General features: G+C 41.1%; 1 protein-coding gene across 3 annotated transcripts in view; it reads right to left on the bottom strand.

Annotated features, from left to right (window-relative positions):
* fnbp1l (formin binding protein 1-like) overlaps nt 1-13,784 on the bottom strand; it is a 48,812-nt gene that overhangs the window by 6,098 nt on the left and 28,930 nt on the right. For 2 of the 3 annotated variants that reach the window (XM_084549103.1, XM_084549102.1), the window contains exons 2-9: nt 11,972-12,087; nt 10,495-10,545; nt 9,217-9,364; nt 7,183-7,245; nt 6,227-6,331; nt 4,766-4,894; nt 3,723-3,869; nt 3,396-3,620 (exon numbers count right to left, since the gene is read on the bottom strand). In XM_084549103.1, coding sequence (XP_084405229.1) covers nt 3,396-3,620; nt 3,723-3,869; nt 4,766-4,894; nt 6,227-6,331; nt 7,183-7,245; nt 9,217-9,364; nt 10,495-10,545; nt 11,972-12,087 — 984 coding nt within the window. Of the gene's footprint in view, nt 1-2,000; nt 2,187-3,395; nt 3,621-3,722; nt 3,870-4,765; nt 4,895-6,226; nt 6,332-7,182; nt 7,246-9,216; nt 9,365-10,494; nt 10,546-11,971; nt 12,088-13,784 lie in introns of all 3 variants that reach the window. The other variant, XM_084549104.1, reaches the window with a different exon arrangement.

Here is a 13,784-nt window from a genome sequence, read left to right on the forward strand (position 1 = left end):
TTAGGAGACACCAGATGAAGCAGATAGATTTAAAGCCGTTTGAAAAATAAGCTGTTTAGACCTGCACGTAGCTGTGTTACTCAGCTTCAAGTTAAATGAGGGAAGAGTGAATTAAAGGAGGACGTTTCTGCTCTTTCAATTCAAGCTAACTCAGGGACATGTGGACACTTAAGACTGAAAGTTCATTCAAGAAGCAGGAAGCAGCTGTTGGAGTGAGACTGTTTAACTACTTCCAAACATTTCTATAAGTGGGGCGGTCTACAGTGCTGCAGCTGACATTAACAACTTCCTCTAAAACTGGGGAACTCTTTGTACTGATGAGGATGTAACGTCCACAGACAACAGGACAATCTAGCAGCAGCTAACTTTACTATCACTACAGGTTTTTGTACCGTGTGCTGGCCACTAAGGAAAGTCCTACATGGTGAGGATTCATGCACAGCCGGGTCTTCTCAAGACTAGTCTACAAACTCACACAGACTCACTTACCATCTTCACTGACCACTGAGCCGTGTTAACCATTACAGTAAAAAAAAAAAGAAAGAAAACAACACGGGATGCTGGTTAGTCTCAGTCACAGTGTGTGTTCCCAGTGCGGCAAGGAAAGTCAAGACCACATCAAAAGTGATTCACGACACAGCAGGAGAGAATAAATAATCTCCAGCAACTCTTCCTTTCATGCATTCGGATTGCGTCTCCTGCTTTCATCAGCATCCACGGAGGATTTCTGAAGAATTTCTGCTTCTCTTTGGTTTTCTTTCATTAACTAAAATACTTTTCTTTAAAATAAAAAACTAGACTTTTGGCTGATTAATTATTAAAAAGCTACAAAAGCTAACAAGCCATTATTTATTTATTTTTACAAGTGCATCCTCTTTAACTGTGCACATGAATGAGCCAAACTGCTTGACGGCATGCAGTTCTGCTTATTAACAGCAGGTGGCAGTAATGTGGCTGCAAAGTCCTGATACCAGTAAAACTGGAACTTAAATGATTAAAATTTGGGCTGTAACCTTTAATTAACAATAAAATCCAACATAATTTCCTCCGCAGCCCAAAATGATGGCAAATAAGGCAGCAACTTCTCCAAAAACAAGCTGAAAGAAAGGGAACTTGACTTGTAGAGTTTATTGAAGACGTTTCCCCACTCATCCAAGCACAGGAAAGCACCTGGCCGTTAACAGACCCACATGGTTAAACCCCCAACTCCACCACCAGTCCTTTAGAAGTAAGGAAGCTACTTGGATGAAACGTCCTCAAGAAACTCTACACGTCCAGTTGCCCTTTTTTCAGTTTGTTTTTCCTGATTTCTTGATGCAACTCTGTTTAAAATGTGCAGCTTTACAAATTATAATGACCTGTAACTGATTATTTGGCCTCGGGATGCATGTGATGTAAACCCCGCGGCTAATTTAAAATTCTCCCTGTGTGGAACACATATTTATATATTTTCACAGCTAGCGAGAAATATTTCCAATCACAGATGGCGCCGACAGAGCCGCCGGCCAATCGCGGGCTTTGGCTCGTCGCTGAGGCAGCCTGTGTTATTCACAAGTTTGTGTTAAACTGTTTGAAAGCAGAAGTCTCTGTGTCACGGCTTAATGACACTGTTAGTAGAGTTACACACACACACACAAACACACACACACAAACACTTCAACCAGAACAAAACCCTCCAAAAACCCTCACACATCAATCAGCAGAAATCCTCCGTCCTGTGATTGGAGCAAAACCCTGTCTCATGAACAAGAGGAAATAATAAAAGTGGAAGAAAGACACAAAGAAGAGGCAGAACAGAAATATGACAACAGGGTATCTGCAAGTTTAAGACTCTTTTTGAGCAATATCTCATTTAGAAAATTTCTAAAATATAAGTTGAAACTATTTAAGGTGTTAATCGCTTAACACCTTAAAGCACAACTTGCAGAAAGCCTGTAAAAAAGTATATACAATAATAAATCCCTCCATCAAACACACCACAGCCCTACTTCCTGTCTCACCCCTTTCCTTAGGCCCCTCAAATTCTGAGGGATTTTCGGTACTGAAGTCTTTTTCTCTGAGAAATAGCTCGCAACGTCGGAGCTGAACCGGGATGGAGGGAAAAGGTGGGAGGTGGGTCGGGGACGGGAGGAGGAGGAGGAGGAGGAGGAGGAAGGTGGAGGAGGAGGAGGAGAGGAGGAAGGGGACTGGAGGGGGAGCAGGAAGAGAGGACAAAGCCAGAGGTCAGGCTCTTTTTATAATTTGACATTTGGTTTTAGCTGGAGGGGAGAGAGTCGGTCGTGGTTTGGACTTCAAAACCAACTCACTCTGGATTATTTTAATACTGAGCTCAAATTTGCGAAAAAAAAAAAAAAGACAAGTGTGATGTTAGCCACAGTTGATGTTGTAACAATAACAGAAATTTCCCAATCACATTAATTACAGAAAATACACACGTTTTTCTTCATTTTTAACCCAAAATTATCTGTGACATAAAATTCAGATCCATTCAGTCAAGTAAGAACTGAGTGAAATCTGGTGGTCCGGTCTGACGGCGTTTTCCAATAAATATAAATATACAATTTTAAAATGTTCACGTCAGCCTCAAGGTTCAACAAAACCGCAGCAATGTTGACAAAATGCGGGAAGAACGGAGGAAAAGGCACAAACGCAAGCAGTTAAATCAAAATTACATAACTGCTCACTTCTAAGGTCGGGTTTAACTAATCATTAGTCGTATTCCTAGACGGCGGATGAGCCTCTACTTCCTCATCTCCTCTGCCTTTGCATGAGATCAGAATCACTTATGTCATATCTACACCTCGTCCAGTCATGTATTTGCCCACACTCTCTAAGCTGAAACTGAAACATCTCTGAAAGGAACTGATATCGAATCGAATCAGGACACCCAGCCCTGGTGTGAAAGCTCTGAAGCTGTTCAGCCATCTTGGATCAAAGTGTTGTTTAACTGCTGCTCAACGTTTAAAACGGGTTTCAAAACACCACCTTGTGCAAGACACTTCCGTGAAGAAATAAGGGCTCCAGGTATTTAACAATTAAGCTAGTCTGCACACACAAACACACGCCCTATCCATCACACAGGTTCCTGATACTACCAGGCAGCTGATGACGATAAAATAAACCGCCAGCAGGTGGTTAATAATTGCCTGACTCTGTCTTTACAGCGAGGGCCAAGGTCCAAGGAGTGTGTGGGAGGAAGGATTTGTTGTCACAAACACTGGAGAGATGACAAAAGGCTACGACTTGGCTGCAGACAAAGTAGTAAAACAACAGGAAATCAATGCAAAGCTGCAAAAAAAATATAAAAAAAATGACCAAAAGGCCGTTCAGGATTAACTAATAAACACAACAGGTATTGGTTCACTATTTTAAGGTTAAAACAAGCGTCTCTGTACCTTTGGTTTCTTCCCAAACAGCCACAGCTTGTTCTTGGGTCTGCTCATCTGGTGTTTAGAGTCGGGCCGCGGCCCCGGGGTGTCTTCTCTCTCTCTTTCTCTTTCTCCTTTGCTTATGGTCCCGTCTGAACCCGTTCGGCTCAAATTCTGACTGAAGTCCTCGAAGGGGAATTCGCCCGGGGGATCGAAGCCGGACTTAAAAGACTCTATGACTATAGCCGAATCCTGGGAAGAAGAATTTAGGATCAACACGGACGGACAGGCGAGATCTAAAAAGCCCGAGTGTCGTCACGTTGCTTAGAAACAGCTTTCTCTTCTTCTACATACCCGTTTGTCATCCACGGACTTGGCGGCAGAAACCATACCCTCTAGACATTTGGAGATGATGGGGATGACTCTCCGCTCGGCCTCGGCAAAGGATCGATACGTCTCTCCGAGCTTCACCGTCCGACGTTGGTCCATGTCCTGTAGATTCTGTAACACAAGGACACTAGTCAAACCGACACCTTTACAAGCTTCTTGGCAGGTAAACAGCTTGTCAGATCTTATTGTCCAACAGTTTGATCTCTGGTTTCATCTCTACTTACAGCCCAATCAGAGAGTTCCCCAATGAATGATGCAAATTTCATCTTTACCAAGAGTAATACCTGCAACTTAAGGACATTTATGGATGGAAGGACGGAAGTTGCTAGCTTAGCTTTAGCAACAATAATGGCCAATCATGACGGAAATATAGTCTCTGAAACTGATGTTCATTGTTCTTGATGTAAATTAAGATGTATTGCCTCTGAACAACCAGAATAAGCTTCTTGACCTGATGCCGGGAGGTGTTTGCTTGTGCTAAATTTCATTTGATATCGTCCGTGAAGTCCTTTCAAGGCCCAAAGATCAAAATTTCAAGCAACTTAGGAAGACTGAGGAGATAGAAACTAGTTGTTTTATAGCTCATATATAATCTCAGTGCTTTAAAATGAGGTGAAGCAAGCAGGTAACAGGTCTTTTATCTGCATTTCAGTAAAAATTTGAACTTCAGTTCCACTGTCTACTAATCCAGACAAACAATGGTATCGTTAATATTTGTTTTCTCCACCACTTCAACCATTTTGTTCCGCTTTACTCACTTGAGTTGGTCTTTTGCAAAAAACAAAAGAAGCTTGGTACAACGTCTATAAACATTTTTGTACCATTAATATATTTACCCTGCTGCCATAACAACTACATTTCCCCTTAAAGTTCAATAAAGTCCCATCTTACCTTTAATATTAAACATATATTCACTTTTGTTCAAGGAAAGTAGCAAAAATACTTAAAATAAAAGTCAAAAAATAGAAGTTTAACAAAGAGTTCAATGAGTAAATGCAGTAAATTACCTTGAAGATGCGCGGTATGGCGCTGTTGAAATGTTTCCACTGCTCTCCGTTGAATTCCTGCAGCTGGGCAGCGTACTCGTTCTTACTCTCGTCAGCCATGTGAGTGCGCATGTAGAACTGGTTTTTGGCCTGAACAATTGCATCCACACACACAAACGTTACGTCAACACTGGCCGATGCCTCAAAGACCGGCCACACAACCACAACACATACGGGGTTGACTTCTGAGGCCGTGACATAATGATCGTAAACACTATTAAAATATAACTTCAGCTTGAATCAACCTGCTTTAATCTATAATAACACATCCCCTGCCGGTTTCCACAGCAACTCACGGAAACACGCGTTCCCTGTGCTGTGATTTTACTTCTGTTTGGAACATTTTATTTTCCTTCAAGCTTCGGCCTAATCCAGCAGGTCTAATTATACAGTGAGTGTGGGGGAGAAAAGGAGCTACTGTATGATTTTATAGGCATCAATTACGCACTGCTATTTTAAATAGTAGGAATGAGGGCAGTGAGATGAGGTTTGAGATTGAATCATCAAATGTTAAATATGAGATATGTCTTCAGTCATCTTATAGGTATAGAATAATGTCCAGGTATTTTATAATGACGATGAAAAAGGTGAGGACAGTGGATCACGGTGCCTAAGTTTTACATGGACAATCTATTTCTCCAACTTAACCATTTACAAGGACACTGAAATAAAAAGATCTGATGAGATGGAGGAGTAGGAGGAGGAAGAAGAAGATGGGAGGAGGAAGGGGAAGAGAATGAAGAAAGAAGAATGCCAAAGAAGGACAAGGAAGAAGAAGGAGGAGGAGGGGAAAGATGGAGGAGTAGGAGGAAGAGGAAGAAGAAGAACAAGGAGGGGGAAAGAGGAAGGAGGAGCAGGAGGAAAAAGAAGAAGTGCGAGGAGAAAAAAGAAGAAAGAAGAAAGCAGAAGGAAGGAGAAGCAGAAAGGAGATAGACAGAAGAAGAAGAAGAAGAAGAAGAAGAAGAAGAAGAAGAAGAAGAAGTAGAAGAAGAAGAAGAAAGAAGAGGAAAAACTAGAAAGAGGAATGAATAGAGGAAGGATGTTACTGTCCACATTCATCTCAGCTTTGTTCATCTTTTCAAACTCTTTGTTTGAGCAACTGGTTGTTTTTTTTACCTCCATGTTTCCATCCCCCTTGGTAATTTACCCCACGTGGGGCAAACATGCTCAGAAAGAGCGGATTTATTCCTTCAGATTAAGCGTTTACATGGTTATTAGGAGCTGATATGTTCTTACTGAATGGATTATCAAAGGTTTACACCACCAAGTAAATCTGATCAGTCTGTTCTGATTGAGGCGGTTACAACCAACATTTTTATTCAGTTTATTAAAGGAATGTTAGCGTCCATGTAAACGTAGCCAGTCCCTCACAGATAAACACAGGATTTGAAGCAGGAGTGTGGCAGATGGGGTGCTTCCTACCTTCTCCACCTCTGATTTGGTGGCGTTGATGTCGTTATCTAACCGCTCGTAGGTTATCTGGGATTTCTCTGCCTCCCGACACTCCCTCTCAAACTTCTTCTTGCTCTGAAACAAGAGAGGACAGTCATGAAGGCTTTTCATTTTATTGCACTGACTACATTTCCTGTCTCCGTAAATAAAGCCTAAAAAATATGTGAATGAGTTGAACGGGAGATGAATCAGACGGAGAGAGATAAGTTAACTTCCTGCCAGCCCATCTGGGCTACATTAGCAGGGGAGGAAACACTGAGAATAGCTGAGACATTACAGCCTAGTCACTAGGTAGTCACTATTAAAGTCACGCAGACCACACACTGAAACGCTCTCCATCGGGTGTGCTCGGCTAATTGGCTACAGGCCACAAAATGTGACCGGACGTGTATTATTTGTAAATAAATATAAAATAAAAGAAGGAGGAATTAGCTTTTTCAGCTCTTATGGGATCGTGGTGGTTAATTATACGTCTTGTAACGAGGAAGATTGTTATAAAATAGCTCCACTAATACAATTAAATGACCACAGAAGTGAACAAATGGGAGTCTCTCTCTTGCTGTGGAGCCTTTTGGGAGCCAAAGGTTGTCAGGGGCCAAATGTGGCTCATTGGTCTTGAAGTGGGAGGGACTAATCTGCACCGACACACATGTATTTGGTGTCTGGAGACTGGGAAGACTATCAGGAGTCTTTTCAATGCTTTTTTTTTTTGTTTGTTTTTAATATATCTGGTCTAAATAATGATACACATGAAATATGGAGAAAGTGAATCCTATTTGACCTTCAGTCACCTTTGTTAACATTTCTTTCATTCCTCATGCACTCAGCTATGAAGCGAATGCAGCTGGCTGTCCCTAACAGAGAATATTTACACTAAACACTAAACATTTTTCTCTCTCCTCCTCCGCCTCCTTCTCCTCACTTACATTGTCCATCATTTTCCAGGAATGATCCAGATGCTGCTGAGCCTTCCTGCCCTCCTGTAGATGCTGCTCATTTAAACACACGCACAGAAACGAGAGACATTTACACAGAGACACAAGAAAATGCACGTTAATATCTGCACACGCGCTAAAGTATTGGACTTTGTCTCACAGCTACAGTACGTTCACAGTGGAAGGAAAAGAGCTGAGGCCGCAGATCTTAAGTAGTAAAGTTAACAGCATGGAACCCAGTTACTCATTACAGACTCCTTATATAATAATACTACTTGGGACAAGAACAGACTGGGTAAACTGATCAAGAGGGCCAGCTCCATCCTGGGCTGTCCTCTGGATTCAGTGGAGCAGGTGGGGGAAAGGAGGATGTTGGCTAAACTGTCCAACATCAGGAACAACTCCTCTCACCCCCTGTATGAGACAGTTGGGAAGCTCTTTCAGCCAAAGACTGCTGCACCCACAGTGCAAGAAGGAACGCTTCCGGAGGTCTTTTGTCCTCTCAGCAGTACGACTCTTCAACATCAGCATTTCCTAACTCTTCTGCTGCTGAGCTGCTGAGCTTCTTTTCAGGACTTATGCACAGTGTACAGTGAACATACATGGTAATTCAACTCCTATTGGAGTTTGTTGTTGTTTTTATTCATGATATTCATGAATGTCAACACATATATTTATATTTAACCTCCTTAACACTTTAACTCTTCAATCCACACAAATTGGTTGTTTCAGCTCAGACTAGACACTGTGAATCTCTTTGATGCAATATGTAAATATTTTTTGTACATAACATATTTGTCTGCCGTATTGTTTTTTTTGTATCTTCTGCATCTTGCACTGTTGTTTCCTGCCGCTGTAACGCCCTAATTTCCCCACAGGGATGAATAAAGTCCTATCTTATCTTATCTTATCCATGGTTAAAGTTTTTACATATTAAATAGTTTGACATTTAACCGTATCACTGAGTCGCAATCAGCTGACGGAGTTTGCACAGTTGCCATGGAAATTGTTTTGTTTAGATGTGCCAGTGAGAGCCATGTGATGTGTTTGGAAGCTCGGAGCAGGCTACGGGCTGTAGCTGCGAGGATTTTAACCATCAACACATTTTAACCACATCCCAACCTTATCGACCTCTTCACACTGACATCCACCGTGTTTTAGAATCGGTTTTAGGATCTCACTGATTCATTTCAAGCCTCTTCGTGACATTAACGCATGAGGGAGGACATAACTTGACCCCGGCAGATTTTTTTTTAGCTGCTCCCAAAAACTAAGAGATGAAGGATTTGCATCTGGGATCCCAAAAAGAATTAATTTCTTTTTATTTTGCTTGAACTTTGACTTTAATCAAAGACGTTAATGAGTTGGATTTTATTTGCTGACTCATTTGAAAATAACCTAAATTAACCTTGTATACTGCCCATAAATAAAATAATCTTTTAGAAAGCACTTTATGGTTAATCTTTAAGCCAACCACAGTCATGAAGTGATAAAAAATAGATTGTATGGATGAAATGAGATGCTACCATCTCCTGTGCAAACAGTTCGATCACTATGGGAACTGATTATGTGACAGGTATTAACGCAACAAAAGCTAAATGTATCATGGTCCTGCATAGAGACGTGAGACATTAACACACATTAGTGCTGTTTAAAAGTGTGTTATATGTGTGAGAATAGCTTTACTAGCCCAATCATGACTGAGTCTATTTGTGAATGATGGTTTCAGTCAGGACAAAGAGGGCGCTGTTCTTCCGAAACACGTGCCTTTAGATTTTCACTTTATGCCATCAGCAGATGGTGGAGGACATAAAAGACAGATGGTTAACATCACGTCCAGCATATCTCTCCTCTCGAGAAAATCCAAACACAAAACAAATGCGTCTGGGGCGACACAGAGGAAACAACAGCCGTTTTATAACAGGAAGCAACAGTTTTTTTTTTTTTGGACAAATGTGATCTTAATCAGCGATAAATGCACTGAGAATACGTGACGGAGCAGTGGAGCTTGTTGCTTGTACTCACGTGTTTCCTCTCAGCTTTGAGGTCCTGGCTGTACCTCATCAGCTCCCCATAAACCCTGTGAGCCATCTCCTCCGCCACCACCTCCCTCTGACCGGCATAGTCATTGAGTTCATTCAGGATGGAGTAGAAGGACACACACGATGTGAACCTGTAGATCAGGAACATAATGAACGCGTGATTAGGACGGCACTTTGTCTCTGGTCTGCTGTGAGACGAATCTGCAGTGAGACAAAGTTGGACTAAACTTTTGTAGCTGACACCAGCAGTAGTTTTATGTTCTGCTTGTTTCAATCAGAAACATTTGACCCGGGACTGTCAGCTACAAAGAGATGGACAACGAGCAAGTTGCTTTACATGTGGACGGGACATAAGCTCAGTTTGGTGCATCATTAAATAGTTTTTTGGTGCCATGTCATTACCAAACTTTAGTAACATTACATTATCTCTTGCCACATCGCTGCTAGTGTCTCCTTTAACAGTTAAAGACAGAAGAGTCACTATGAAGTCACTATGTCCAAGTACTTTGCATTAATTAACTTTATTTAAACTCTCTATCATTCTGCATTTTGGGGAATATTATAGTATATACAGATATCTTATTATAATACTGTAACTTTATGGTTTCTCAATGACAGTACAGCAAAAGTTCAAACTCCATATATTTCAAAATTTAAAATACTTATGCCACAATTTGTTTTTTATTTCCTGAATTACAAATAAGTAATTAGAGTGAGCTGTAATTTTAGCAAATGTCAAGACATACAGAGATTAACATAACACGTTTTTACAGCGTTGCTGAATATTTTAGTCACAATGAGGAGGAACTAAATATTTTGACACCAAAAAGTGCACTTCTGCTTCAGCGAGGATGACGACACTTTTTCCACTTTTGTTTTCCCTCTTATTATACATTTTAAAAACTGATTTCATTGCTGTATTAGTTAAGTAAAGGAATAAATAATTGAACTGCTTTATAAATAACTGACTCGTCTAACACGTTTTCCCAGAGTGCTCTCGTCACGGCCAATTAAACTGTTTGGTAAATGTGCAAAAAAAATACAGACAGTGTGTGTGTGTGTGTGTGTGTGTGTGTGTGTGTGTGTGTGTGTGAAGGAACCACATCAAACCCAGTGCCTGGATCCTCCAAATGAACAGTCAGACATTATTTATAGTGTCCAGCAGTCCTTTTCCACTGCTACAGTCTGCAGACGTCCAGGAAGAAACAACAAAAGCAGAAAGACAGACTCAGAATAGTAGAAACCGTCTAAGGTTACTCACCTCGGCTCCTCATCCTTTGACCGTTTTGGACAGTATTTCTTCACCAAGCTCCTGATGGAGAAGACAGAGAGGCAGACTTAGAGGCAGAGATTTTCACAGAGACGCAGGTAAACACGCGAGAAACAAAAGACAGAGAGACAAAGGAGATCCGAGTCTATTATTAAAGATGAATCAAATATTCAAGCATCAAAGACTCGCCCAGCAGGCTCTGACAGTACTGACTGCAGTAAAGCAGCGATTTAATGATTTAACCAGAACGCAGAGGAATGTGTGTGTGTGTGTGTGATTCATGTTATCAGAGACACAATAAAGAGTGTTCCTTTCTGATGTACTGTCTGAAACATGCACATGGTTTCAAGACACACTTTTATCTTTGATCATTCTTCAGGCTTCTGTGTGTTTCTGTGTGTGTGTGTGTGTGTGTGTGTGTGTGTGTGTGTGTGTGCGCGTGTGTGTCAAGTATTCAGAAGAGACACTCCCTTCCCCCCTTTAGAAATCACAACCACTGGGACTGTACTGGTGTTTAATGAGGGTTACAGCGTTTGTGCACATTTGGGTTGTGGAGAAGCGTTGCAACACTGGAATAATAACAAACACTGTGGAGATGAGGACAGGTTGCTCAAACCTTTCCAACTCTAAGGCTGGGATCAGACATCCTACGTGATGTCAGCGAGATGATGGATCGACTTCACAGATTTGTAAAGCGCAGAACGGTGGCTACACTGACACGGACATTAGGATTCTGCTAATAGTCCAAATAAAAACACCTCATGTAACCACCTCACTCAGAATAAACTCGATTGATCAGAAGGATAAAGAGGGGTGGTGTAAACCTTAGATAATCTGACAATAAAGTTCTACTCGGATTGATAACTTGAGGCACGTAAACATATCTACGGCTGCAAGCATTCGCAGATGCTAATTGCTATGCTAACTGCTAGGCAGCACTGCTTCCCATATTTTAATAGGAAAAGTTCCGTCATATTTTGAAGTTAACTCAGAAAATACTCAATACATTGATCAAAAAATCATTGTTGCAGCCCTATATATATATATATATATATATATCTGTCGGATCCTTTTGTTTAGCATGCATGTTAACAGTTAAATTGATTTAAATCAGGTTGAAGATATATTGTCCATGTAAACAGAGCCCATAACTGGTCGGGGTCAGCGGTGTAGTCTGTCGCGTCTCTCAGCCGAGCCTCGTCAATAATTTATGCCTCTATGATCGTCTATTCTTAGACTTCAATTGGCAACCTTTTGTGTAGTCGTGCTCCCAGCCTCCATGTCCTCTTTCCTCAGATATCATGCAAACTATATGCAGGGGAATACAGACCGGGATTCAGGAGATTCCCAGGAGAAACTGTATTTAGATTAGTTCAATGAGAACGAAGCGACAGAACTGAGTCCAAGAGTATCTCCCGCAGCTTTGGTGTTGCCTTGGTCTGTATTTGTAAAAGTCATTTGTGCGTACCGTAGCTGCTTGGCGTAGTTTTGCTCTATGTCCAGCCTCTCCTTGACGAACTTTGCGTAGCGCTCGAGAAAGTCGATCCCCCACTGAGTGTGTTTGTCCAGATTATCAAACTGGTCCTGAAGAAGGAAAAAAAAAAAACAAGATAAAGCACATTTTAATCATTAAAAAATTAACATGCAGAGAGATTTATGTGAACAGCACTCAAGACCAAGACAGATATATATATATAAATAAAGTTAAGTTACATTTCAGGCAGAGAGGAAGGGATTCAGGATGAGATGACTCAAGCAGTGTCTGACTGAATATAACTCTGTACTTATTCGTAAAATACCCGTCGTTCTGACAGTGATTCAGCAGCAAGGGTGTTTTCCTGCGTGCTATTAATATGTACTTCATACGTCAGGCCAGATTTAAGCCAAGCAATATAAAAAAAAATCTCAATAAATCGGATTTAATTCAAGCAATTCTTGAAATTAGGCTTTAAGCAGCCTTAATTACCATCAGTGTGAGGGAAGAGTGATGCCAGAAGTAACAGCTAGAAACCAGTCTTTTAGTTTAATAACAGCAATTGCGAATTCTGTTGTTTATATCTTCCTAATCAAGACAACTTGGAGAATCAAGACATCTTCATCATGCTGGTGTCAACATGTTTGTGTCTTGGGACAAGACGGCAACAATGGATCTGCTCAACTAGAGAAACACAATAGTTTACAGCCTCCTGAACACACACATCGACACGTTTGTATGGCCATCTTTGTGAGGACGTTCATTGATACAATGCCATTCCCTAACCCTTACCCTTGTCCCAACCGTAACCTAATTGTAACGTTGACCCTAAAACCGTGTCTTTACCCTCAAACAGCCTTGTATGGACGTGAGGACCAGCCAAAATGTCCTCACTCCGATGGTGGAAAACTCCTCTGAAAGAGGAACAGTACAAAACAGACACACACACAATATGCAAACCATTCTAATATAACCGCCCTGCTCTAAATCTTAGCTCCATGACTGTCATAATGTTCAATTTTCAGTTGAAGTAAACACTGAACTGTTTAGCCCACTGACTAAAACGGGGGTTGTTAAAACAATAGAAACGTGTGTCGGCACAATACACTTAAATCTGCAGCTCTCTCAGTTATTTTAAAAACAAACACTGAACGCCATTCATTGGAGAAGCAAAACAACACCATGATTGTTTTCTCCAACCACAAGTAAGTATCTGGTCTTTTAGTCTTTTAGAACTGAAGAAGCTAAATGGATGAAATATCTTTAAGAAAACCATACAAGTCCGGGTTTAGCTTGTTTTTATTGTATATGCCATGACCTGGATGACTGAGAACCTCCACACACATATTGCTGAATATCATAACCCTCTTGTTATGTTACTAGAATACGTTCAGTGTATATCTGCAATGAAGTCTCCCAACTTTAAAATAAAAAGCCATCTGTCCTGTCTAGGTAGGTACGTGCCATGTGAAGCCCTTTGTCTTTTAATAGACAAACATTTGCATGTTTTAGCAAGCTAGAAAGCACTTCCAGGAGAAGTAGTTGAATGCTATAACTGTTAGTAAAACCAAATCGTGCATTGCTCCCTGGTAGGCAACAGTCAAGCGTCCTCAAACAGTCCTATCTGTTGCCCACTGTGGCGGTCGCAGGACATTTAAAGTCTTTGTGAAATGGCGCGACAATGGTGGCAACGTCTCTGCTTCTTCAGCCTCATTTATTCAGCTGGTCCGTGGATAAAATCTAAAATCTTTCCAGCTAAAAGCCCACACGCCAACTTTTAGTTCATGCCACAGCGTTTAAATAATTT

Source organism: Chelon labrosus (genome assembly GCF_963514085.1).
Source record: "Chelon labrosus genome assembly, chromosome: 7".
Lineage (NCBI taxonomy): Eukaryota > Metazoa > Chordata > Actinopteri > Mugiliformes > Mugilidae > Chelon > Chelon labrosus.